The 22561-nt window shown below is 39.2% G+C and overlaps 1 protein-coding gene across 1 annotated transcript in view; it reads left to right on the forward strand.

Annotated features, from left to right (window-relative positions):
• The window catches only part of CNTNAP2 (contactin associated protein 2), a 1777718-nt gene that overhangs the window by 1405031 nt on the left and 350126 nt on the right, over positions 1–22561 (forward strand). The window contains exon 17 of the mRNA XM_034648877.1: positions 17565–17692. Within this exon, the coding sequence (XP_034504768.1) occupies positions 17565–17692 (128 nt within the window). The remainder of the gene's footprint in view (positions 1–17564; positions 17693–22561) is intronic.

Genomic DNA, 22561 nt, shown 5'->3' on the forward strand with positions numbered 1-22561 from the left:
ATTCACAATGCAAATTGTCCGCTTTTTAAAAGGTGAAATTTACTTACAATACAGAGATGATTGTCGCTGCAATACAAGGTCAAGTCCTGTGACTACAGAAATGAGTAAGACATAATCTTTTTTTCAAGGAAAGGAGGTCACATTGAAGTATGGAAGACAGAGAATTATAAAACCCTACCATATCATTAGAGTCTATTTTTGTGGGCCCCATGTTCCAACCCAAAAAACAAAGCTATATAGGAGGAATGTCCTATGGAAACAAAGAGAAAAAAATTGAAACCAAGAAAGTCCCAGAAAATTCCTAATCCATGTCAGCCATAACTATATTTCCACGTAAATAAATTGTAATGAGAGTCCAGAGGAAGAAGCGATTAATTCATTTTGGAGAAACCAAGGAAAGTTTCACAGAAGAGATGACAACTGGACAAGGCCTTAAGAATGAGTGGAATTTTCACGGACAGGTGAAATAGGAAGGACATTCCAAACAGGGAACCTGTGCAGAAGAAGGTGTGAAAGTAAACAAAATTTACTAATAATGAACGGCTCAGGTGCCAGAGAGGCAGAGTGGATGCCACAGCATATTCTATATTTCCGGAACCCGCAGAGCACATGGAGTATTTCAGCGGGCTCATTGTGAAGGGACCAGGATTGGGAACTTGAACTTTGTCCTAGAAAACAATAACAAGCCACCAATGCTTTCTCCCCCTTGAGCTGTAACTTTGATAATGTGAAGCGTACAGATCTTAAACATACAGCTCAGTTGCTTTTACGTATTGATACAGTCATGAAATTATCGCCTAGATCAAGATCTAGAACAAACACATGGTCAGCTCCTTAGTTCCCTTGTACCCTCTGCTAGACAATCGCAGCAAAGTTTACCATATGACTTTTATGACCATAGGTTATTTTGCCTGTTCTTGCCTCTCTTATAAATGGAATCATTCAGCATGTACTCTTCTGTGTTTGGCTTTTTCTCTCAATATCTTGTCTTTGAGATTTACTGTATTTTTATGTTTAACTGGGGCTCATTTTATTTCATTGTTGTGTCTTATTCTATTTTTTTTCCCATGGAAAGAAAATTAATTTAATGGGCTTTATTACAGAAGCCTAAGAGTTGTCCTATACTGGTTGGTTAAGACACACATATCTTTGAAGATTTTATTTGTTTGAGAGGGAGAGAATGAGAGAGCACGCAAGAGCAGGGAAAGGGAGAAGCAGACTCCCCACTGAGCAGGGAGCCTGACACTGGGCTCGATCTGGGGGCCAGGATGCTGGGATCATGACCTGGCTGAAGGCAGACACTTAACCAAGTGAGCCACCCAGGTGGATAAAGCACCACTAATTAAGATGGTAAGGACTCACCAATATTTTCTATTTGTCTGTCTCTTAATCTCGTTTGTTAAGCTCTATAAATGATTTACCATGAAAGCCACCTTTGAAAAGCCACAGAGAGACAAAAACCATGCTTCACAGAATGATATAATGCAAAACATTATTTCTCAGAATATTGATATGTGTGCTGGGAAAAAAGTCCCTTTTCCAGGATCCTGGGTTAAAGGTAAATATGTTTTACTCAGTGTAGGGATTGTCACAGTGTTTGTTATACTCACTGGTATTTTGTGTCTCCAAGAGTGAAATATAGAATACATGTAGCATTTCCCATACTTGGAGCTCAAACATCTCTTTACCCTCAGAAAACTGACTACCCTCTCCCAGAATTAATGTTTCCCAAACTCAACAGAAAAAATTATATACAGCTGTATGGACTTAACTGTGAATTATGTCACCTCCCACCAAAAGTCATGTTGAAGTCCTAACCCCCAATATGACTATATTTGGAGATAGGCCCTCTAAGAAGATAGTTAAGATTAAATGAGGTTCTAATGGTAGAGCCCTCGTCCTATAGGATGGGTGTCCTTATAAGAAGAGGCAGAGACACAGAGCCAGCTTGTGCTGTCTGTGTGCACATAGGAAGGACCCTGTGTGGGGACATAGAGAAGAGCTGGCTGTCTGCCAGCCACGGAGAGAAGCCTCACCAGACAGCCTTGCCAGCCCTTTGATCTAGGCTGCCAGCCGCCCAGAACTGCGGGAAAATAAATGTCAGTTTCTAGCCCCCCAGTCTGTGGTATCTTGTGAGCAGACTGACATAATAACCTCGAAGTCAAGTAAGAATCAGTCATCACCGTGTTGGGCACCTCAAGGAAATAAACAACTCAATCCTCCCGGGCTTGTTTGTATCCCTTTCCTGTTTCATTTTCAGTTTATTTGCAAACTGGACACTCTGCCCTATCAGAAGAATGTGGCAACTTCCCCTTCTGGATGCCCACAAGAGCAAAATGAATTCATACAAACAAGACACTTGCATGTTTTATTCTCTCCATTAAACTGCCGCTAAATTGAGTTTTGCATTGTTGAAGATTTGCATCTTCCTGCAAGTTACTCTCTCCTTTCTCTGATGGTATTTGTGATCCTTCAATTAATAGCAATGGATATTTACTGCCTTTCTTCTAAGGGGAGGATTTATATGGCTTTTAATTTGTGTAAGTTGGACTGCATCATAAATGGTTCACCCTCTAAATTACAAAGTAAGCTTGCCAATAGAGATGACCTTGTTTATTAAAATCTAATTAACAGAAGTTTTAGAATGTCCCTGAGAGGGTTACTGTTTTTCTCCCAACCCAATAAACATCCAAGACCTAGCTGGCTAGAGTGAACCACAGAGCTCAGAACCTCACTGTGAAATTATCTCGTTAGTGCTTCCTTCAGCCATTTTCTCCAAGAGTGCATTTCTCCCAGAATCATTTCCCAAAAAATACTAGCTAGCCAATTTCAGAGGCCAGTTGTGTCTCACTTGATTAGTTATGATTTGAAGAAAGAGACCCAGGTGCTCTTTGCTCCCAGGATCTGAACAAGAGGATGCTGCACTTGTTATTTACCTGCCCCGGCAATGGTCAGAATGTCCTCATTATGCGCCACTTTAAGTCATTCTCTGGACAAAGTTCTTTGCTACCTATATGCTATTTATATACAGAAGACATGCATGAGTTTCGCTCCCAAGCTTGGATAATAATGTGGCAAACTGATTATAAACATATGTGATAAACCATAATTAATTGACTCAGCTCCCAGTCTATGAACAAAATTCTCAAACTCCTATAGTCTTAGGATTATCCTATCACTTCCTCCATTTGTCATTTCTCATCCAAACTTAAAAACAAGAGTTTACGGGGGCGCCTGGGTGGCACAGCAGTTAAGCGTCTGCCTTCGGCTCAGGGCGTGATCCCGGCGTTATGGGATCGAGCCCCACATCAGGCTCCTCTGCTGTGAGCCTGCTTCTTCCTCTCCCACTCCCCCTGCTTGTGTTCCCTCTCTCGCTGGCTGTCTCTATCTCTGTCAAATAAATAAATAAAATCTTTAAAACAAAAAAAACACAAGAGTTTACGGTTGGTCTCTCCTCTCTCATTTTCCATTTGATGATCAATCACTGAAAACTTTCTTCTTTACTCTCCTGGAAGTCTTTGAGATATGCCCACCAACGATCTCCGTATTGATATACCCGAAGTACACGTTTTTAAAATACCAGACTTTTTTTTTGCGATATTTAATTTAATTAATTCCCTTGCCTTATCTTACACGTCATTGTTTTGGCTCCCTCCCAGATTTTAGATAATTTATTTTCAATTTCCTTGGGTCGTCCTTCTTCCTTCATGCTTGAGACTAATCACATTCTTAAGCCTCTTCCTGTGGCTGCCTTTGGCTTTACCTTAGTCACAGTGACTGAGAGATGTTTTAGAATTTTATTTTTATTTGAACCATCTCATCCTGAGGAGTAAATGTTTTTCAGTACTGTAGCTGAGGCCTTTTTCACATGTCTACGTTTCACAGCATCTTCAAGACATTGATAACATAAAAATATTGATCATCTTAAGGGCCCCCCAGAGTTCAGAGACAGGTAGAGGAAACCACTTCTCCCTTCAAACAATCTTTGGTGTCCACTTGGGGAGCAAAATGACCTGCTGAGATGAAGTGGGAATGACTAGGTATGTCAAAAATGATGTGATGTTTGTAGAGAAAAGATTGTGGTAGAATCAATATAACGGTCATTTCTATGGATTTGTGTTACTTGGAAGGGGCTTTAGAAATAGCAACAGGAAGAAAAAGCAATGCTTCTTAGTTAAAAGAAGAATGCTTATATCATTGAAAAAGAGTGCCTTTTAAAAAAAAGACAGGCAAATCCATAAAATAAATATTCAAGGTATATTGAACTTTCTTTTGAGGCCAAATTCATCAGAACTCAATGCTCTTTTGCAAAGATCAATCAGTTTAGGTAAGAATTTAGGGAGTAGACAATCTGATGATTGTTTTTCACGATTGCGAAGCTCTGCGGGGACAGTGAAAGAATACTTTACACACATAATAAGATAAAAATTCACTACTATAAAAATTAGCCAGATTTAGAAAGGCTTTCATACCCAAGGAAGGGATGAGAAATTAGGTTTCTTCTGTTGTCTTGGAGTTTCAGCCCTAGCTCCAAGGCTATGAACTAGACATAGGAGACCCCCACATTGTAACTCCGGGTGCAGCTCTGCCAACATTACCCAGTTACCTACCCCAGGTGTTGTAAGAGAAGCTTAAAGTTCCCAGAGAAGTCTAAGAGACCAGTGGGAAAGATTTAATTGCAGAGTTGTTAGCATATTCTGTCGGTCCCTAACCATCACCACCATCATGAGAACAGGAAGGGGGGAACTTCTAAGGAATGAATCGGAGAGCTTGCCCCATGTCTGCTGGAGTGAAAAATGATGGCATGGGCTCACATCAGCCTGGAGGACCCCGCCTGGCTTCAAGGGGAGGGGACATGGCATATTGTCAATGGCCTCCCCCTTCAGAGTTCCAAAAGATGAGAGTGCATTGTGGGCCAGACATAGAACCTATGGGATGAAGCCAGCCATGCTAAATCTTGAAAGGAACCCACCCCAGGGCCATGGAGCCAGGAGCAAAAGCAGAGGGAGACATCGGTGATCTGATACACACACCATTCCTATCTCTGCATTTGTCTGTTGCTTACAAATGAAGTTTCAGAAATACCGAAGGAACCCAGAATATTCACCCTAATTTTTAAAGATACATGAGGCTAGTAGAAGTGAAGGTTTTCCCATTGGCTACATTTGAGATGCCAGGAGTTGACCGTGAACTGCTAGAGATGAAAATACATGGAAATCTAAGTGTGCTACACATCAAGGGCTCCCTCCTTGCTAACCACATGATGATTATACAGTGTAAGGCACGATTTTTAAAAACACAAGGAACTCTTGCTTAAGGGAATATGAGTGTAGATAAATGAAGTAAACTGTAAATAGTCCAAACTAGTTCCCAATCCAGTGAGGCAGATTTGCTATGTGATAAATATATAGATTCTCATATCATTTCTAGAAAAACAACTGAAATTATTTTAGCAGAACTTGAGAAATGTAAACATGCATCTCCCTTTTTGAGCTTCTGGAGAAGGGGGGATTGGTTTGTTTTGCCTAGTTCAGCCACTAAGTAAATACCTTAGACCAGGCATAGTTTTATTCCAAATCTGTTACCTCATATGAAAAATAAGGGTGATAACTAGATCATCTCCCAGATGATACAATACTAATAGTTTCTTGGGAAACTACATGGAACCATGAAGTCCTGTGCTCAAAGGCTACTATTGACCTCACCCCTTGAAAAACAGACCTAACATTCATTACATTTGTGCCACACATTTAAGTTAGCCAAATTTGTTCCAACGGTATTTACTTCTTGTTCTAGAATTATAAAAAGAAGTTTAGTAACATGTGCATGATGCATGTTCACATCAGAGCACTCAGTGATGAATAACTCAAAAAGATGGCTAGAACTTGGACTTATATACCATCTTAAGCCAAAGAACAAAGGGGTTTGGGCTTCTGGGTGGGAGGCAAGTTATGAAAAAGGTACCGGGAAAGTATGGTAAGCAAGAGTTGCTTAGTAAGATTTGTTTTCCAGATTAAGTCAGTGCCTTCTCCATTGAAAAGAGTTGTTGAGAGTCCTTCTTTCAGGTACAGAAGAGGAAGGCCTGTCTACAAAAGTAAATTTCCTTTATGAAAGGAACATTTGTGCCTTTTGTAGAGCTTTTCCTGTTTCTACTGATCTCAGTGGTCTTTAGTTCAAAATAATCTATATACCAAAGGGGCATATTTTGGAGTTGCATATTCTGATACGCTTCAGAACCAAGATATATCATAACTTATCTTTATAAAGAAATAACAGCCCAGATAAATTGAGCAGCTTACATTTATGTAGAAGGGTTAAATTAGTACTATAGTCTTTAAGATCTAATTCTTTCCACTATATTAATTATATATGAGACTTCAAATTGAATACTACTTTCTAAAGAAAAAATAAAACCTCAATTAGAGGCAAGGAATAATAAAGTTTTCCAAGAGCATTCAAGGAACTCCCATTATGAGAAGAGTTTTCTTTCTCATCTTTCACCATCAATAGTAAGCACATACGAATTAGTAGTTTAGGATTGTGCCTAGTTAACTTCTATGTTTCTTCATGTATTTATTCAATCATGAAACATATGGAGCGAGCTACTTTTAGGTGTCTACTAGTATTTGGTTTATAAACTTGCATGAGACAATATAAATGGCCTCAAGGAACTTGCATTCCAGAAGGAAAATCAAAGAAGAACATTTTGCATAGAATCCTGAAATGGTTACTAAGGGTTTTCTAAGAGATTCTAAACTGAAGAGATAATTGTCTTGCATTTATAAAAGGCCTAAGCTATTCCCACTGAAAAGGAGTAATTGAATCTGTAATTACTTTCATTTCATAGGGGACATAGACATGGATTCTAAAGATCTAATTGTGATGGTTGTTTTCTTAATTACTCTAATTGCTTTGTAGAGAACACTACCTTTCATCCGTTGAGGAAAGCTCAATAGTCAATCGTGACTGAGGACACCATTACAAGTATTTTAAAAGTTCTACTTTATTGTGTATCAGACTGTTGGTTGTTTATTTCAGCTTCTGATGATCCAGCCTATGCTGAGATAGCCCCTGTGTGTTCTAGGAACAAAGGCATTGACTTCTGGTCATGATTTTTGTAAAGGAACATAAAGGAACTGGCAGACCTGCTCCAGGTGACAGTAGGGCTGCCCTTCTAAAAATGTGTCATCACTTCACCTCCATATAGTCATTTCAGTTCCTCCCTCTCCGCACTCCAGCCTCCACATTCCTGGAAGTAGCCCCTTGTTTCATTCCAGGCATGGCTTCTATTAAAAATGGAAGCAAACAACGGTTTGTCACATCATTACCTGGAAGCCAGGATAGAGGGATAATGGGAGCATTACTTTCTTGTTAAGGGGAAGGCGATAGGGTGCATCCCCAGGCAGAGAAGATGTCGAAAGATGGAGTTGATGGCAAAAGGAAAAGACAAGGATAAAAATTCCCATTTAATTTCAAAAAAATGTTTTAACTTAGAACTAGCCTTAACTTAAGTTTATTGGTTTCCCATATTTCTTATGTACATTAGGTATGAACCCATACACAGTTGGGTAGCATTTGGCATTATACCCTGAAGAAGCATCTCATTCCTGGGTAGAGTCACTTTGTATATTGGATGTGTTCCTGAAGAATTATTTGTGAATCAAAATTTGTCAGGTTCAACTGTATGCCTATTTCCTTGTATTTCCAAAGTTGCAAGGATTAAATGAGGTCTTCCATGGGGAAAGCACTGTAAATATTTTAAAACTATATAACCGTAAGTTATTTATGTGCTTTTTGATTCAAGAGATGGAAAGACTAAGAATGCAAAGATTTTTTGATAAAAATAACTACTAATGAATTTAATATTTTTAGTGGAACTTATTAGAAGAATATTAACTTTCCAGAAAACCTCAGGAAAACTCTTGTAGGGTTTTACCTTTGACCTACTTTTTCTGATTACTTACTAAGAAAAAAGTATATGTCTGGGGATAGCTATTAGGAGGCAGAAAGGATGGAACGATGCAAAGACTTACAGGTAATGTGAATATCTTTTTGAATCACAAATCACACAAAAGATTACAAATAGTTTAGAAATGAGATGAAGATATGCTAAAAAGTATTGGTACTTCCAGAATATTAATTGCAAATGATGACAGGTGAACATAACTGTATTGTTAGGTGTGTTCTGAAAAACCAAAGATGTTCGGTTTTTGAAGAATGAGGTACAGTTCCCATTTTAAAGATAGTTTGGGAAAGTGACAGGCATAGCAGGCTGGGCTGAAGGGTACAAATGCTTAATAAAGAATGAGAGTGAGACTTGAACATGGGTAAAATTGGTGGAGTGTCCTGTGCCATTTTAAAATCTCTTCTCCTGTTAAAGAATGCTTATAGAAGTCAAGGATGAGAACAGACTGAATGAGGGTGTCCAAGGGCGTGCCCTGAGATCCTATTTAGGAAGCAAGGTTGGAGGAATATGTAAACGTTGATACAGAGTAAGGCCCCTAAAAAAAGGAATCAGTAGAGAGTCTGTTGCCCCAGGTACATAGTCACAAAGCCAAAAACTAGCCATTTCGTATTTCCCTGTACTAGTGCTTCCAGTGACATGTATAGAAAGGAAATGTCTTTTCCATTGAAAGCTGGTATTCACAAGTGTCTACACTCCTTTTTTTTTTAATGACTATTGAAATATAATTTACATACCATAACATTCACCCATTTTAAGTATACGATTCTAGGAACTTTAGTAAATTCACCGAACTGTGCAAAAAAGCACCTCAGTCATTTCATGGGGTGAAATGGACATTTTCATTACCCCTATAAGATTTCTGTTTATCATAAATCCTTGTTCCCATGCCCAGCCCCATGCAACCAGTAATCTAGTTTCTGTCTCTGTAGCTTTGGCTTGTCTGGATATTTTGTATAAGTGAAATTATACAATATGTGGTCTTCTGTGTCTGGCATATTTCACTTAGCAAGATGTTTTTGAGGTTTATTCATTTTGCTTATTTCATTTTGCATATTTCACTGCCTTTATTGCTGAATAATGTTCCATTGTATGGGTACACTACACTTTGTTTATCGATTCACTAGTTGGTAGACATTTGAGTTGTTTCTATTTGGGGGCTCTTATGAATAAAGCTGCTATGAACAGCTACCTGAAAGTCCTTGTGTGACCATCAGCTTTCATTTCTCTTGGGTAGATATCCATGAATGGAATTATTGGATCATATGGTAAATCTGTGCTTAACTTTTTTTTTTTTAAGATTGATTAATTTATTTGAAAAAGAGAGCACGAGGGAAAGAGGAGGGGGCAAGGGAGAGAGAAAATTTTGAGCAGACTCCCTGCTGAGTGCAGAGCCTGACATAGGGCTCGCTTGATCCCATGACCCTGAGATCATGACATGAGCTGAAATCAAGAGCCAGCTGCTTAACCGACTGAGCCACCCAGGCACCGCTGTCCTTAACTTTTAAGAAACTGCGGAACTGTTTTCAAAAGCAGCTGTACCACTTTACAACACCATCAGCAACGCACGATTATTCCAGCTTCTTCCAATCTCCATCAACACTTGTTATTGCCTATTTATATTATTATTATTATAGCTACTCTGGGAGAAGGGATGTGTCATCTCAGTCTAGTTTTAATGGCATTTTCTCTGGTGATTAATAATACTAAGCACCATCTCGTGCCTTTATTTCCCAATTCTACACCTCTTTGTGAGAGGTCCTCTGTAGCTAAAACTTTGACTTTCCTGGATTCTTCCAGAAATTTCTAGCTTAGGTGATGCTGTATTGGAAATGCATAAAGCTTACTGACTGTAATTCTGGTGGTGGTTGTTTTTAAGTAGACAAGTAGTTCTAAAACTTTACAAAGGAGAAACTCTTCTCTGCTAAAATTATAGGACATATTCATAGCGTGGTAACTTTTATAACATCCAGTGGAAAATCAAGCTCACAATTGCAAAAGTTTGGGATGTCTGTTTTTCTTAGGGTTTCTTTTTTTTTCCCACTGAGCTAAGGGCAAGGCCAAACTGCCTAGAGGCTTGTTTGCTTTCTCAGTAGGATAAGAAAAGAAGGCAAGAGAAGAACAGACAGAATTCTTCAGAAAAATAGTACGGAAGCAAAATAACAGTAAGGCCAGGTTCGAGAAGGAAAATCCATAGAATCAAGTTTTACTTTAATAACAATGCTGATAGAAATATTATGCAAGAGTCTAAGTTCAGGGCCTATTTGAAATGGATGATAGAATTTTTCTAATATACAAGCCCAGTAACAGATGTAATAGATTATGCTAACATGATAAATAGTTACTGAATATCTCCCTAAATTAGATTGACCTCCATCTGTAAAGATCATAACTTTCAATGAAGGCTTCTTTGCTTGCTAAATAATTTTCATACAGGTGCTAAGACAGCAGTCTTATAAGTGTGTTCATGGGTCCCTCTCCAGATCTCAGTTTATATCTTTTCACATACATGTCTTTTTGACCGTGGGTTGTGCTTCCTAAGACAGCAGAATACACATTCTTTTCAAATGCACATGGGCATTCTCCAGAATAGCTCACCTATTGGGTCACAAATCAGGCCTCAGTGAACACAGAAAGATTGAAATCATCCATGCACCTTTTCTGACCACAACGCCATGAAACTAGAGGTCAACCACAAGAAAAAATTTGGAAAGATCACAAATACATGGAGTTTAAACAACATGCTACTGAACGATGAATGGGTCAGCCAGGACATACAGGAAGAAATAAAAAATACATGGAAAGAAGAGAAAATGAAAACACAGCAGCCCAAAACCTTTGGGATGTAGCAAAAGTGGTCCTAAGAGGGAAGTATATAATAATACAGACCTACCTCAAGAAGCAAGAAAAATCTCAAATAAACAACCAACCCTTACACATAAAGGAGCTAGAAAAAGAAGAACAAATGAAGCTTAAAGCCAGCAGAAGGAAGGAAGTAATAACGATTAGAGTAGAAACAAATGATATAGAAACTTAAAAAAGCAATAGAACACATCAATGAAACCAGGGGCTGGTTCTTCGAAAATATCAATTAAATTGATAAGCCTCTATCCAGACTTACCAAAAAGAAAAGAGAAAGGACCCAAATAAAATCACAAATGAGAAAGGAGAAATAACAACCAACACCACAGAAATACAAACAATTACAAGAGAATATTATGAAAAACTATATGCCAACAAATTGGACAACCAGGAAGAAATGGATCAATTTCTAGAAATATGTAAAGTACCAAAACCGAAACAGGAAGAAATAGAAACCTTGAACAGACTGATAGCTGGCAAAGAAATTGAATCAGTAATCAAAACTGTCCCGACAAACAGAAGTCCAATGTCAGATGGCTTCACAGGCGAATTCTACCACACATTTAAAGTAGAGTTAGTACCTATTCTTCTCAAACTGTTCCAAAAAATAGAAAGGGAAGGGAAACTTCCAAATTCATTCTGTGAGGCCAGCATTACCCTGATACCAAAACTAGCTAAAGACTCCACTATAAAAGAGAACTACAGGCCAATAGCCCTGATGAACATGGACGCAAAAGTTCTCAATAAAATACTAGCAAACCAAATCCAACAGTACATTAAAAAAAAAAAATCATCCACCACAATCAAGTGGGATTTATTACTGGGCTGCAAGGGTAGTTCAGTATTTGCAAATCAATCAACGTTGCTCCACAACATTAGTAAAAGAAAGGATAAGAACCATATAATCATTTTTTAAAAGATTTTATTTATTCATTTGAGAGACACAGAGAGAGCACAAGCAGGGGGAGAGGCAGAAGGAGAGGGAGAAGCAGACTCCTGGCTGAGCAGGGAGCTGGATGCAGGACTCAATCCCAGGACCTGAAGATGATGACCTGAGCCAAAGGCAGAAGCTTAACCATCTGAACCACCCAGGCTCCCATATGATCATTTCAATAGATGCAGAAAAAGCATTTGAGTAAGTACAACATCCATTCATGATTAAAACCCTCAACAAGGTAGGTTTAAAAGAAACATACCTCAACATCACAAAGGCCATATATGAAGAACCCACAGGTAATACCATGTTCAGTGGGGAAAAACTGAGAGCTTTTCCTCCATGGTCAGGAACAAGACAGGGATGTCCACCATCACCACTTTTATTCAACGTGCTATTGGAAGTCCTAGCCACAGCAATCAGACAATAGAAAGAAATAAAAGGAATCCAAATCAGTAAGGAAAAGTAAAACTTTCACTATTTGCAGATGACATGATACTCCACAAAGAAAACCCAAGGACTCCACCCAAAAACTGCCAGAACTGATAAATTCAGTAAAGTTGCAGGATACAAAATCAACATACAGAAATCTGTTGCATTTCTATACACCAAATGAAGCAGCAGAAAGAGAAATTAAGGAATCAGTCTCATTCATAATTTCACCAAAAACAATAAGATACCTGGGAATGAACCTAACCAAAGAGGTGAAAGACCTGTACTCTGAAAACTCCTAACACTGATGAAAGAGATTAAAGGTGACACAAAGAAATGGAAAGACATTCCATGCTCACAGACTGAACGAACAAATATTGTTAAAATGTCTCTACTACCCAAAGCAATCTACAGATTTAATGCAATCCTAATCAAAATACCACCAGCATTTTCCACAGAGCTAGAACAAACAATCCTAAAATTCGTGTGGAACCACAGAAGACCCTGAATAGCCAAAGCAGTCTTAAATCAGAAAAGCAAAGCTGGAGGCATCACAGTTCTGGACTTCAAATTATACTACAAAGCTGTAGTGATCAAAACAGTATAGTACCGGCAAAAAAATAGACATAGAGATAAATAGAACAGAATAGAAAACCCAGAAATGAACCCACAACTATATGGTCAATTAATCTTTGAAAAGTGGCAAGAATATGCAACAAGAAAAAGAGAGTCTCTTCAACAAATGGTGTTGGGAAAACTAAGGAGCTACACACAAAAGAATGAAACTGGACCCCTTTCTTATACCATGCACAAAAATAAACTAAATGTGAGACCTGAAACTATCAAAATCCTAGAGGAGAACACAGGCAGTAACCTCTTTGATATCAGCCATAGCAACTTCTTTCTAGATCTGTCTCCTGAGGCAAGGGTAACAAAAGCAAAAATAAACTATTCAGACTTCATCAAAATAAAAGGCTTCTGCACAGTGAAGGAAACAACCAACAAAACTAAAAGTCAACCTATGGAATGGGAGTGCAAGTGACATATCTGATAAAGGGTTGGTATCCAAAATACATAAAGAAGTTATAAAACTCAACACCCCAAAAATGAATAATCCAATTTAAAAATGGGCAGAAGACATGGATAGACATTTTTCCAAAGAAGACATCCATATGGCCAACAGACATGAAAAAATGCTCAACATCACTGATCATCGGGGAGATACAAATCAAAATTACAATGAGATATCACCTCACATACGTCAGTATGGCTAAAATCAACAACACAAGAAACAATAGGTGTTGGTGGTGAGAATGTGGAGAAAGGGGAACCTTCTTACACTGTTGGTAGGAATGTAAACTAGTGCAGCCACTCTGGAAAACGGTATGGAGGTTCCTCAAGAAGTTAAGGATAGAACTAGCCTACAATCCAGCAATTGCACTACGAGGTATTTACCCAAAGAATACAACACTAATTCAAAGGGATGCATGCACCCCGATGTTTATAGCAACATTATCTATAACAGCCAAATTATGGAAACATCCCAAATGACCATTGACTGATAATTGGATAAAGAAGTGAGATAGATAGATATAGATGTAGATACAGATATATAAAATGAAATCTTACTCAGCCATAAAAAAGAATGAAACCTTGCCATTTGCAACCACATGGATGAAGCCAGATGGTATTATGCTAAGCTAAATAAGTCAGAGAAACACAAATACCATGATTTCACTAATATATGTAATTTAAGAAACAAAAAAAAAGGGAAAAAAGTAGAGAGATGGAAAGACAAAGACAAAGCAAGATACAGACTCAATTATAGAGAACAAATTTGTGGTTTCTATAAGGGAAGGGAGGTGGGGGAATGGGTGAGCTAGGTGTTGAGGATTAAAGAGTGTACTCATCGCGATGGGCACAGGGCCGTGTGCGGAACTGTTGAATTACTATATTGTACATCTGAAACTAATATAACGTTATATGTTAACTAAGTGGAATTAAAATAAAAACTAAAGATAAGAAAATGGGCTGTGCCATAGGATCACATCAGAAACTGTAATAGTCACATCACTTCATTGCCATCTATGAATTTGTTTTCACAACCAATTTGTTTCTAGCAGAGTCCACTGCTTTGTAAGTTTTACACACAGCCATTTGTGATTTTAAAATCTCTGGAGCCCTATTTAGATCTCTGCTCAAAAATGATTGAGCGGGGGCGCCTGGGTGGCACCGCGGTTAAGCGTCTGCCTTTGGCTCAGGGCGTGATCCCAGCGTTCTGGGATCGAGCCCCACATCAGGCTCCTCTGCTGGGAGACTGCCTCTTCCTCTCCCACCCCCCCGCTTGTGTTCCCTCTCTCGCTGGCTGTCTCTATCTCTGTCGCATAAATAAATAAAATCTTTAAAAAAAATGATTGAGGGGGTAACTTTATCTTTTTTTTTTCCTCAGCTCTGTTTTCTTGGTTTGGTAAGGAATATCTGCGTGTTACAACCATTAGGTGATGAAGCCTATGCCACTAAAAACAGTGGTTAAGGAGTGCCTGGGTGGCTCAGTCGGTTAAGTGTCTGCCTTCAGCTCAGATCATGATCCCAGGGTCATGGGGTCGAGTCCTGCATTGGGCTCCTTGCTCGGCAGGGAGCCTGCTTTTCCCTCTGCCTGCCTCACTTTCTCTCTCTGAGAAATAAATAAATAAAATCTTTCAAAAAAAAAAGAAAAAACAACCAGTGGTTAATTTGGGGAGGAGGTAGTTCTAGATCTCTCTTTTACTTGGATATAGATGGAGTAGGGTATGCATGAGGATAAAACATTATGGTTATCTTTGAACTTGCAACTTAAAAATAACCTCAACATTTCAGATCTAATTGTATCTAAAAAGGAACTCTACATTTATGATATTATTACAAAGATTTAAAAATTATGTCTTCAAGTTGTTAACCTGTATAGAGTTGTAAATTCATATAAGGTTACACACATTCAGTTTTGGCAAGATTACATAATGACTGGAATATTTCCAAACATCTGTTTTCAAATTGCCTTACATTAGCACAAATTTTGTTATAAAGTGGTTACTTTCTCACTCATCACAAATGAACCGACAATAACAAGTATTGGCAAGGATGTTGAGCGTCCTGATACATGACTGCCTGCCATGTAGTGCAGTCAATCAAAACATTAATTATTTACAAAGTTTAAATTATTTCTCACTGTTAAATTAAATAAATTTTAGCTTAAATATTTCTGTCCCCACCTCAGAGATATTCTCATGTCTCTTCCCTAACCCCACACTCAACTGTGGGGACGAGTTGCATGACAGTCCACCATGATAGTCAGTGGAATATTTGCTCAATAAATTCCCAAAGGAAAAATGGATCCTGATGATTTAGAGCAAGAATTGGCAGTCTTCTTCTATAAAGGGCCAGATAATAAATATTTTAGGCTTCAAGGGCCATATGGTCTCTGTCACAACTACTCAACTTTGCCATTATAATGTAAAGCACCATAGACCATATGTTTAAAAAAAAGTGGCTGCATTTCAATAAAACTTTATTTATGGACACTCACTTTGAATTTCATGTAATTTTCACATGACACAAAATATTATTCTGCTCTGTATTTTTTCCAACCCCTTAAAATGCAAAAATCATTCTTGACTCATGGACCGTAGAGGATAGCCAACAAGATGAATAGTTGTCAGCACTTAGTTTGCAGACTCCTGATTTAGAGTCATGTAATTCTAAGTGATAATGAACTTGTGGAGAGTATCAGCCTGAAATTCCACAGGAATGCACATCATTCCTAGGAGGTTGTCAAATTCCAGTATGTTGTTAAAGGGTGTTTTCAATAATTGTTGCTTTAAGAAATAAAAAAGAAAGAAAGAAACACTACATATCAAGTTTAATGGCAGATTTTTTTTTCCCTCTCTAATGTGATTTTAATTGCTAGAAGTTCTAATAAAAGGAGTTGGGTTTGTAAAAGGTTCCACTGGGATATTTGAGTCTGGTTCATCAGCAGATACAATGTCAATGAGAATCACAGTGTTTTCTGCTTGATCTTAGTTCTCACCTGATAGACCTAAAAAAATAGAAACATTATTTTGGAAACTCAAGGGCAAAGGAAAAACTAAAGGAGTGTAAGAATATACTTGTTTGAGGCCTACTGGCTGAATTCTGACTCCTTCCTGGGTTTTCTGTGGGTCCTGACCCATGAGGGAGTATGTGTTCACTGACATTCCAGAAGGTCAGAGGGACAAGTAATTATTCCTAACAGCCTAACATTTTAAATGCATCCTTCCAAGTTGATTCCCCTCAATTCCCTGAACTATTTGCCAAGAGACATGAAAGACAAATCTTTAACCTGATGTTGAATTGACTCTCCCATTCTGCTTTCATTCAAAGTCAGTTTTCTGTTATTAGTTGTATGCACAATTTCAAAATTGTTACTTATTTCACACTGCACAGTGCAAAAAAGTCATACAAAAGGGTAAGTTTGTGGAATGACTTTATAATGATTTGTGCCTCCCATCCATGTGCCCCAAATGAGGGGATTTCTCAACCACAGCAGCACAAAAAAGGATGAGAGGGCTGGGATTTCTTAAGGTAAACTCTGTGCTGCACCATATCTCATGTTGGGCTCATCTCCTAGATTTCTATGCTCTTCCTTCTTTATTTAGGATGGGTACAGGGTAGAGTTAGGAGACTTGAAACAAGGTAAGTATAGAATAAACAGGAAAACGAATCCAAGAGAAAAACCAAACTGGGAGTAAATCTTCACTCTTCATTATAGATGGAAATAGACACTGAGTGAGCACCTGCTCTATGTTGGAAACTTCACATAAACTCTTTCAGTTGTTGAAATAAACAAGAAAAGAAGGAACAAAAAGTGTCCCTTATTTAGCTGATGCACAGCACGGAGGAAAGCCAACTGCTTTGAAGCAATTAAGGAGATAAAGGGGTTTTTTAATAGGGTTTTGTTTCATATATTATCCAAGAGATCAGGTTGACTTCATTGAACTTTTGATTCCTGACGACAGCAAACTGCATGCGTGCTCAAACGTTTGGTGTGTGTTTTTCAAGCCGTGTGGGATTCTACTCCCACACTAAGATAGGATACAACATATCAATGTGACTCTCTGGAAATCAGGATGTCAATTCGGTTTTCCAGAAGGCAATGATGGCACAGCTGCTTCTGAGCAACACGCCATGAGACCGCTTGATGGAAGAGAGAGAACAGCTCTTTAACTGTGGCTCTGCTTAGTGAACCTCTGAGCATGTACTGAAATGTGGTCAATTATTAGACAATTTAAACAATTATCAGAAAAGACATGTTTCTAATTTAACCTCCCCATCCTTTTTCTGTTTTTCTCTGTGATGCAGGAGGAAGGACGCTGGCTTCTTATCCTACAAAGACCACCTGCCAGTAAGCCAGGTGGTAGTTGGAGATACTGACCGGCAAGGCTCAGAAGCCAAACTGAGCGTGGGCCCCCTGCGCTGCCAAGGAGACAGTAAGTTTGCCCAGAAGCTGTGGCTTGCTCTTTCTTATCAGTTTGAAATAGCGTTTCCCAGAAAATCAGAGGATGGCAGGACACAGAGTTGCTCTTCTGTAACTCCCAAAGAAACGTCATGCAATGAAAACAGAGCCAAATGGAGAGGCAGATAGACCTTAATATATACAGGAGGGTGACAGCCGTCACATCTCCAGGACAGGAGCCTAGGTTTGGGCATAAAGCATGGATATCTATCTTCCTTGTATATTCATATGTAACAAGTTTGACTACCTACATTTATGGTGATATAAATAGCAATGCTAATAGCATACAAGTGGCAGTCAACAGCTGTGATTCCACTGAGTGCTGCTGTTAATGCCATTAGCATGACTATTTATATCACCATAAACTGAGTTATGGTGATATAAATAGTAGCATTATGGCTTAATGTATCATTGTAAACTTGGATTATGGTCATATAAAGTTTGACATCATTGCTATCAAATTTCATCATCATCAGAGCTTGATGGTCCTCTGTAAGCCAAGGATTGTTTCTGTAACTCTGTCTTGCTTTCAGGATTCGGCACCACAGAGAGGAATTTGGGGCTGCTAGCTTGGACTGTGGGGGGTCAGGGAGTTAGAGCGATGATCCCGCCTAATTAAGGGCACCATTAGGATTTTATGTTGTTTGATACCCTTCAGTGTGCTTTATGTGCAGTCGAAGGGAAACGGTGTCGGGTTGCTATGGGGATTCTGCGATGAGCATCCTGGGTGTCATTTCCCCTCTTCTTGTCTATGCACGTGATTTGGGCAACTCCCCTGGGAGTTCTGTGCTTTATGTGATGGTGTGCTAGGCATCAGGAGACCTAGATTGTGTTCCTTGCATAACTGACTTTCCGGAAGACCTCAGGCAAACCCCTCCACTTTCTCAGCTGTGGTGATGAGAATACCACCTGCGTCCCAACTCCTCCTGGGGAGGCCATAAAGATTTTAGTGCCTGGATCTGGATTCCTTCTAGCAAAGCATTCTGTGCGATGGAATATTATTACCACTTCCATAAATCAAGGGAGAATTAGACCTACTCGATGTAATAAATAATTGCCTCGACTCCAAGAGGTGTCCTAAGGAATGTAATGGTGCATGTTTAAATGTTTATTACTTAGTAAATTGGGGCTGCTGGCAATTAAACAAGGCAATGTTCCTGATACAAAAGAGAGATGGAGTTTGTGCTGATTTTTCTTTTCTTAGAGAAAATGAAAACGCTGCCTTTAAAATTGAGACTGGTCAAAGAGCTTTATCATACATTTATTGAATAAGAATGTTTTATTCATCAAGCCAGCTTAGTAGGACTATGCAGCAAGAAATTTACTTTCAACTGCTTAAGACAAAGATACTGACATAAAATGATAATAAGTATGCATTTTTGAAAATACTTTGAGAGATGGATGTGTGATAGGATTTCTCTCAAAATAGGCAGGTTCTCATGTGCTGTCTGATGAAAATCAGTTTCATTATGTCATAATAATTCATTAATATATAAAGGTAAAATATTTCTCACTCACCAATTCTAATTCTGGAGTTAGCTGTGAATTAAAGGGTCCCCCATGAAGTAATTCATGAACTTGGTATGGTTATAAAAATCCCACTTCTGCAAACTTTCGTTACCACTCTTAAAGAGAAGATTCCAGCCACATTAAATAGTATATGTGGAAGTGTGTTAACAATTTATAGCTAATCTTAGCTTGTTTCCCTTAATAAATCAGTCTTCAAGGAGAATTTATTACATGTCTGCTATTTGTCTAGCACCTTACTAGATACTCTTGAGAATTAAGAAAAAGATGTTAAACTACATTTTGGGAAATACACATGAAAAGTATTGGAAAACAAAATGCTTTATAATAGAAGATTAGATTTTGCAATATACAGGTAGTGCTACTGACGCTCAAGAAAAGTGGGTGACACAGCGTATTTCAGGCAGACTTTATATTTAAAAAGAGAAAATAGGAAAAGTACAGTGGTCAATGTTTATTTGCATTTCCTTTGCAAGGCCATTGTTCTTAGAGACATCTTTAGGACCCGTTGATAAGACAAAGAGCTGTCTTACTTGTTGGCACTGTATGAGCTCACTGTCCTTACAGAACTGAAGCTTCAGAGAGACTCTTAATCCATTTTTGCCTGAAACTGCATTTAAAAAAAGCACAGTCAATATTTAATTGCAATTATATGGAATGCTTTTGTGTCTAAGAGAGAGAGAGAAATCTTCCCTTTTTGCAGGCTTCTGAGAACATCATACCTTGTACCTGAATTGCCAGGTAGCAGTTTTGATGCCGATCTTCCCTTGAAGAATGTTCTAACCAGGTCACAGTAATGGGCAGGGTTCCACATCATACTATTTTACAGTTTTTAACATGTTTGATTTCCTCCGGTACTTGCAGCCCCCCATGAGGTGGGGAAGGTTAAATACAAGCCTTTCTGTTTACAAATGAAGAAACGAACTACTTCTTTTAAAATGTCATTTACACTACAAATTTCTGTACACCCCTGCAGCCTCTGGGAGGCTCCAGGAAGAAAGACAGAGCAGAGAATATAAACAGCTTTCTCTGTGCAAGGTCAAGGTTGTTTCCCTGAGTCAGTTGATGATTAAATTAAATCATTAAAAAAAAATAGCCATTTGGGTCTTATCCCACCCACCCACATCCAATTACCAATACAGCATGAAGTTTCGGGGAATAAATTCCATTTGTTACAATTTAAAAAGTGGCATAGTGCACTTATCCTGTTGTTTATAGAGATTAACTTACTTTGTATCATTTACTGAAGGCCGTACAAAGCTACAGTTTAAAAAAGCAAATCCATTGTTGGAAAATGTCTTTCTCTATTTGAGGAGTCGAGTGATGACAGCTTGGAAAGCTGTGTCTTGAATTAGGTCCCCGTTCTGTCCCCCAGTCTTAGAGAATGAAACAATTTTTGGAGGCTCTGACCACCCGTTTCAGTGGTTTCAGTTGATTTCATCGTGCCTGCTGAGTTTCATTTTTACTTTGACTCATCTGAACTCATAGACCCATATAATCCAAATACGAAAGAAAATCAGTGAGTTCCCCTCGGGTCTGCTGCATTTCCCTCATAGTACTGAAAATGCTTACGCTCCCACAGTTTCGTGTTCTGAGGTTTTGGTGGTGGTGGTGATGGTGGTTGATTTTTTTTTTCAGACACGTTCAAATGGAAACCTCAAATCTAAATAAAATTGAAAGTATGACTAGCGATGGTTAGCTAAGATAAAAAGTGTGGTGAAGTTACAAATCCCCTTCTTAAACCGGACACTTTCACCAAGGAAGAAACAAAAGTGCTATTTAGAGGATCAGCCACTGGTAGAAAGGGTTTTCAAATGTAAATGCATCGTCGCTTTTTTTGCAGAGGGTTGCTAACCTTCTGTGGAATCCGTACAAAAATAAAATATTTCGGGTTTGGGAGGTAGAAATCTTATTCCTAGTATATATATAATGAACATAATTAATTATAGAAATAAAGTATGTGCTAGATAATTGCTTTATTCTCAGCTTTATGAGCTAAAGATTTCCCATAGCTTCTCTAGGGATTCAGGGACTTAAAAAAATTAATTAGCAGCAGGTTTGCTACAAAAGCAAGTGCTTTCAATACACGTGGGTAGAAGCCATTCACGAAAACGTGCTACTCTAGGACTCCTTCCCAGTCCATGCCAGAAACCCACCCTGGCTCTAAGACAGGCCAGCAGGGCGCTGGCATCAAGCTGAATGTTTCGAATGCAAATGCAGTTTCTCAGGAGGGACTCAGAGAGGCCAAGAAGAAAAGGTGAGGCAGGAGGCAACAAATCCAGCTCAGGAACACAGGAGGGCAGAGACAAAGCCGAGGGTGAAGGAAGTAAGATGTTGATGGAGTTTCATCCAAACCAGAGTGGACATCGGTTCTCTGCAAATGTTATCGTGTATGTCGGTGTAATACCAAGGCCATGCTCTCTTTACTGCAAGACTCACAGGCCACAGCCGTAACCAGCCGTTCCCTCACCAAGAAAGACAAGGCAATGACTATATCCACACCTTGTTTCTGCGCGGATAAGACATTTCCCGTGGCAATACAGATGAGTATCATTCTCCATGGAATGTGCCCAGCGCACACACACAGGCCGCACCATCTCCCTGTGAGCATCAGTGTGAGACCCCCTCCGTGCACAGAAGAGGACCGAACAAGGAGAGAGGGGCAGCCGCACATCTGGGCTCAGAATGCCATCCTGGTCATTGAAAGGGAGCCACACTCGGGCTCCAGAGAGGAGGAGACAGTTTGCTTATTTTTACTTTGCTACTTTCGGCTTGGAAGAGGCAAGGAAGGCCCAGCAGGCACGCTGTAAACCAAACACTTGACGTTCGTCTCTCCCTTGATTCTCCCAACATCCTGGATGAGGTGGGATCTTTGACTCGAGCGGACCAGTGAGAAAACAGAACCAGGTTTATGGGGTGATTTGCTAGTAAGTTTCAGAGCTGGGACCAGAAGGTCTGTGTGGTGCCAGAGCCGATCCCAGAATGGATAAAGTTGGATCATTCTCAGCCGGTGCTCCCCATCCTTTTCCTTTCCCCATTTCTTCCCACAGCATGTGGCTGTGTGTACTCGCATCAAGTACAGCTACAAGCAAGAACAAAGAACCATGGCGTTCTAATGGTAGAAGGCTCAGAGATGAAGCCGTGCAGACCCTTCATGTTACAGATGAGGAAGCTTGGCCTAGGGAGGTTAAGTGACTGCCCAGGGTCTCCCAGCAGGTGTATGGCAGAGCATATGGAGACAGTTTGACGTGAGCTTTCATCTTTGGTAATTCCCTGGGGCCAAGTCAAATGCTGAGAATCGGAGACGAAGCTTTGA

Source organism: Ailuropoda melanoleuca, chromosome 1 (genome assembly GCF_002007445.2).
Source record: "Ailuropoda melanoleuca isolate Jingjing chromosome 1, ASM200744v2, whole genome shotgun sequence".
Lineage (NCBI taxonomy): Eukaryota > Metazoa > Chordata > Mammalia > Carnivora > Ursidae > Ailuropoda > Ailuropoda melanoleuca.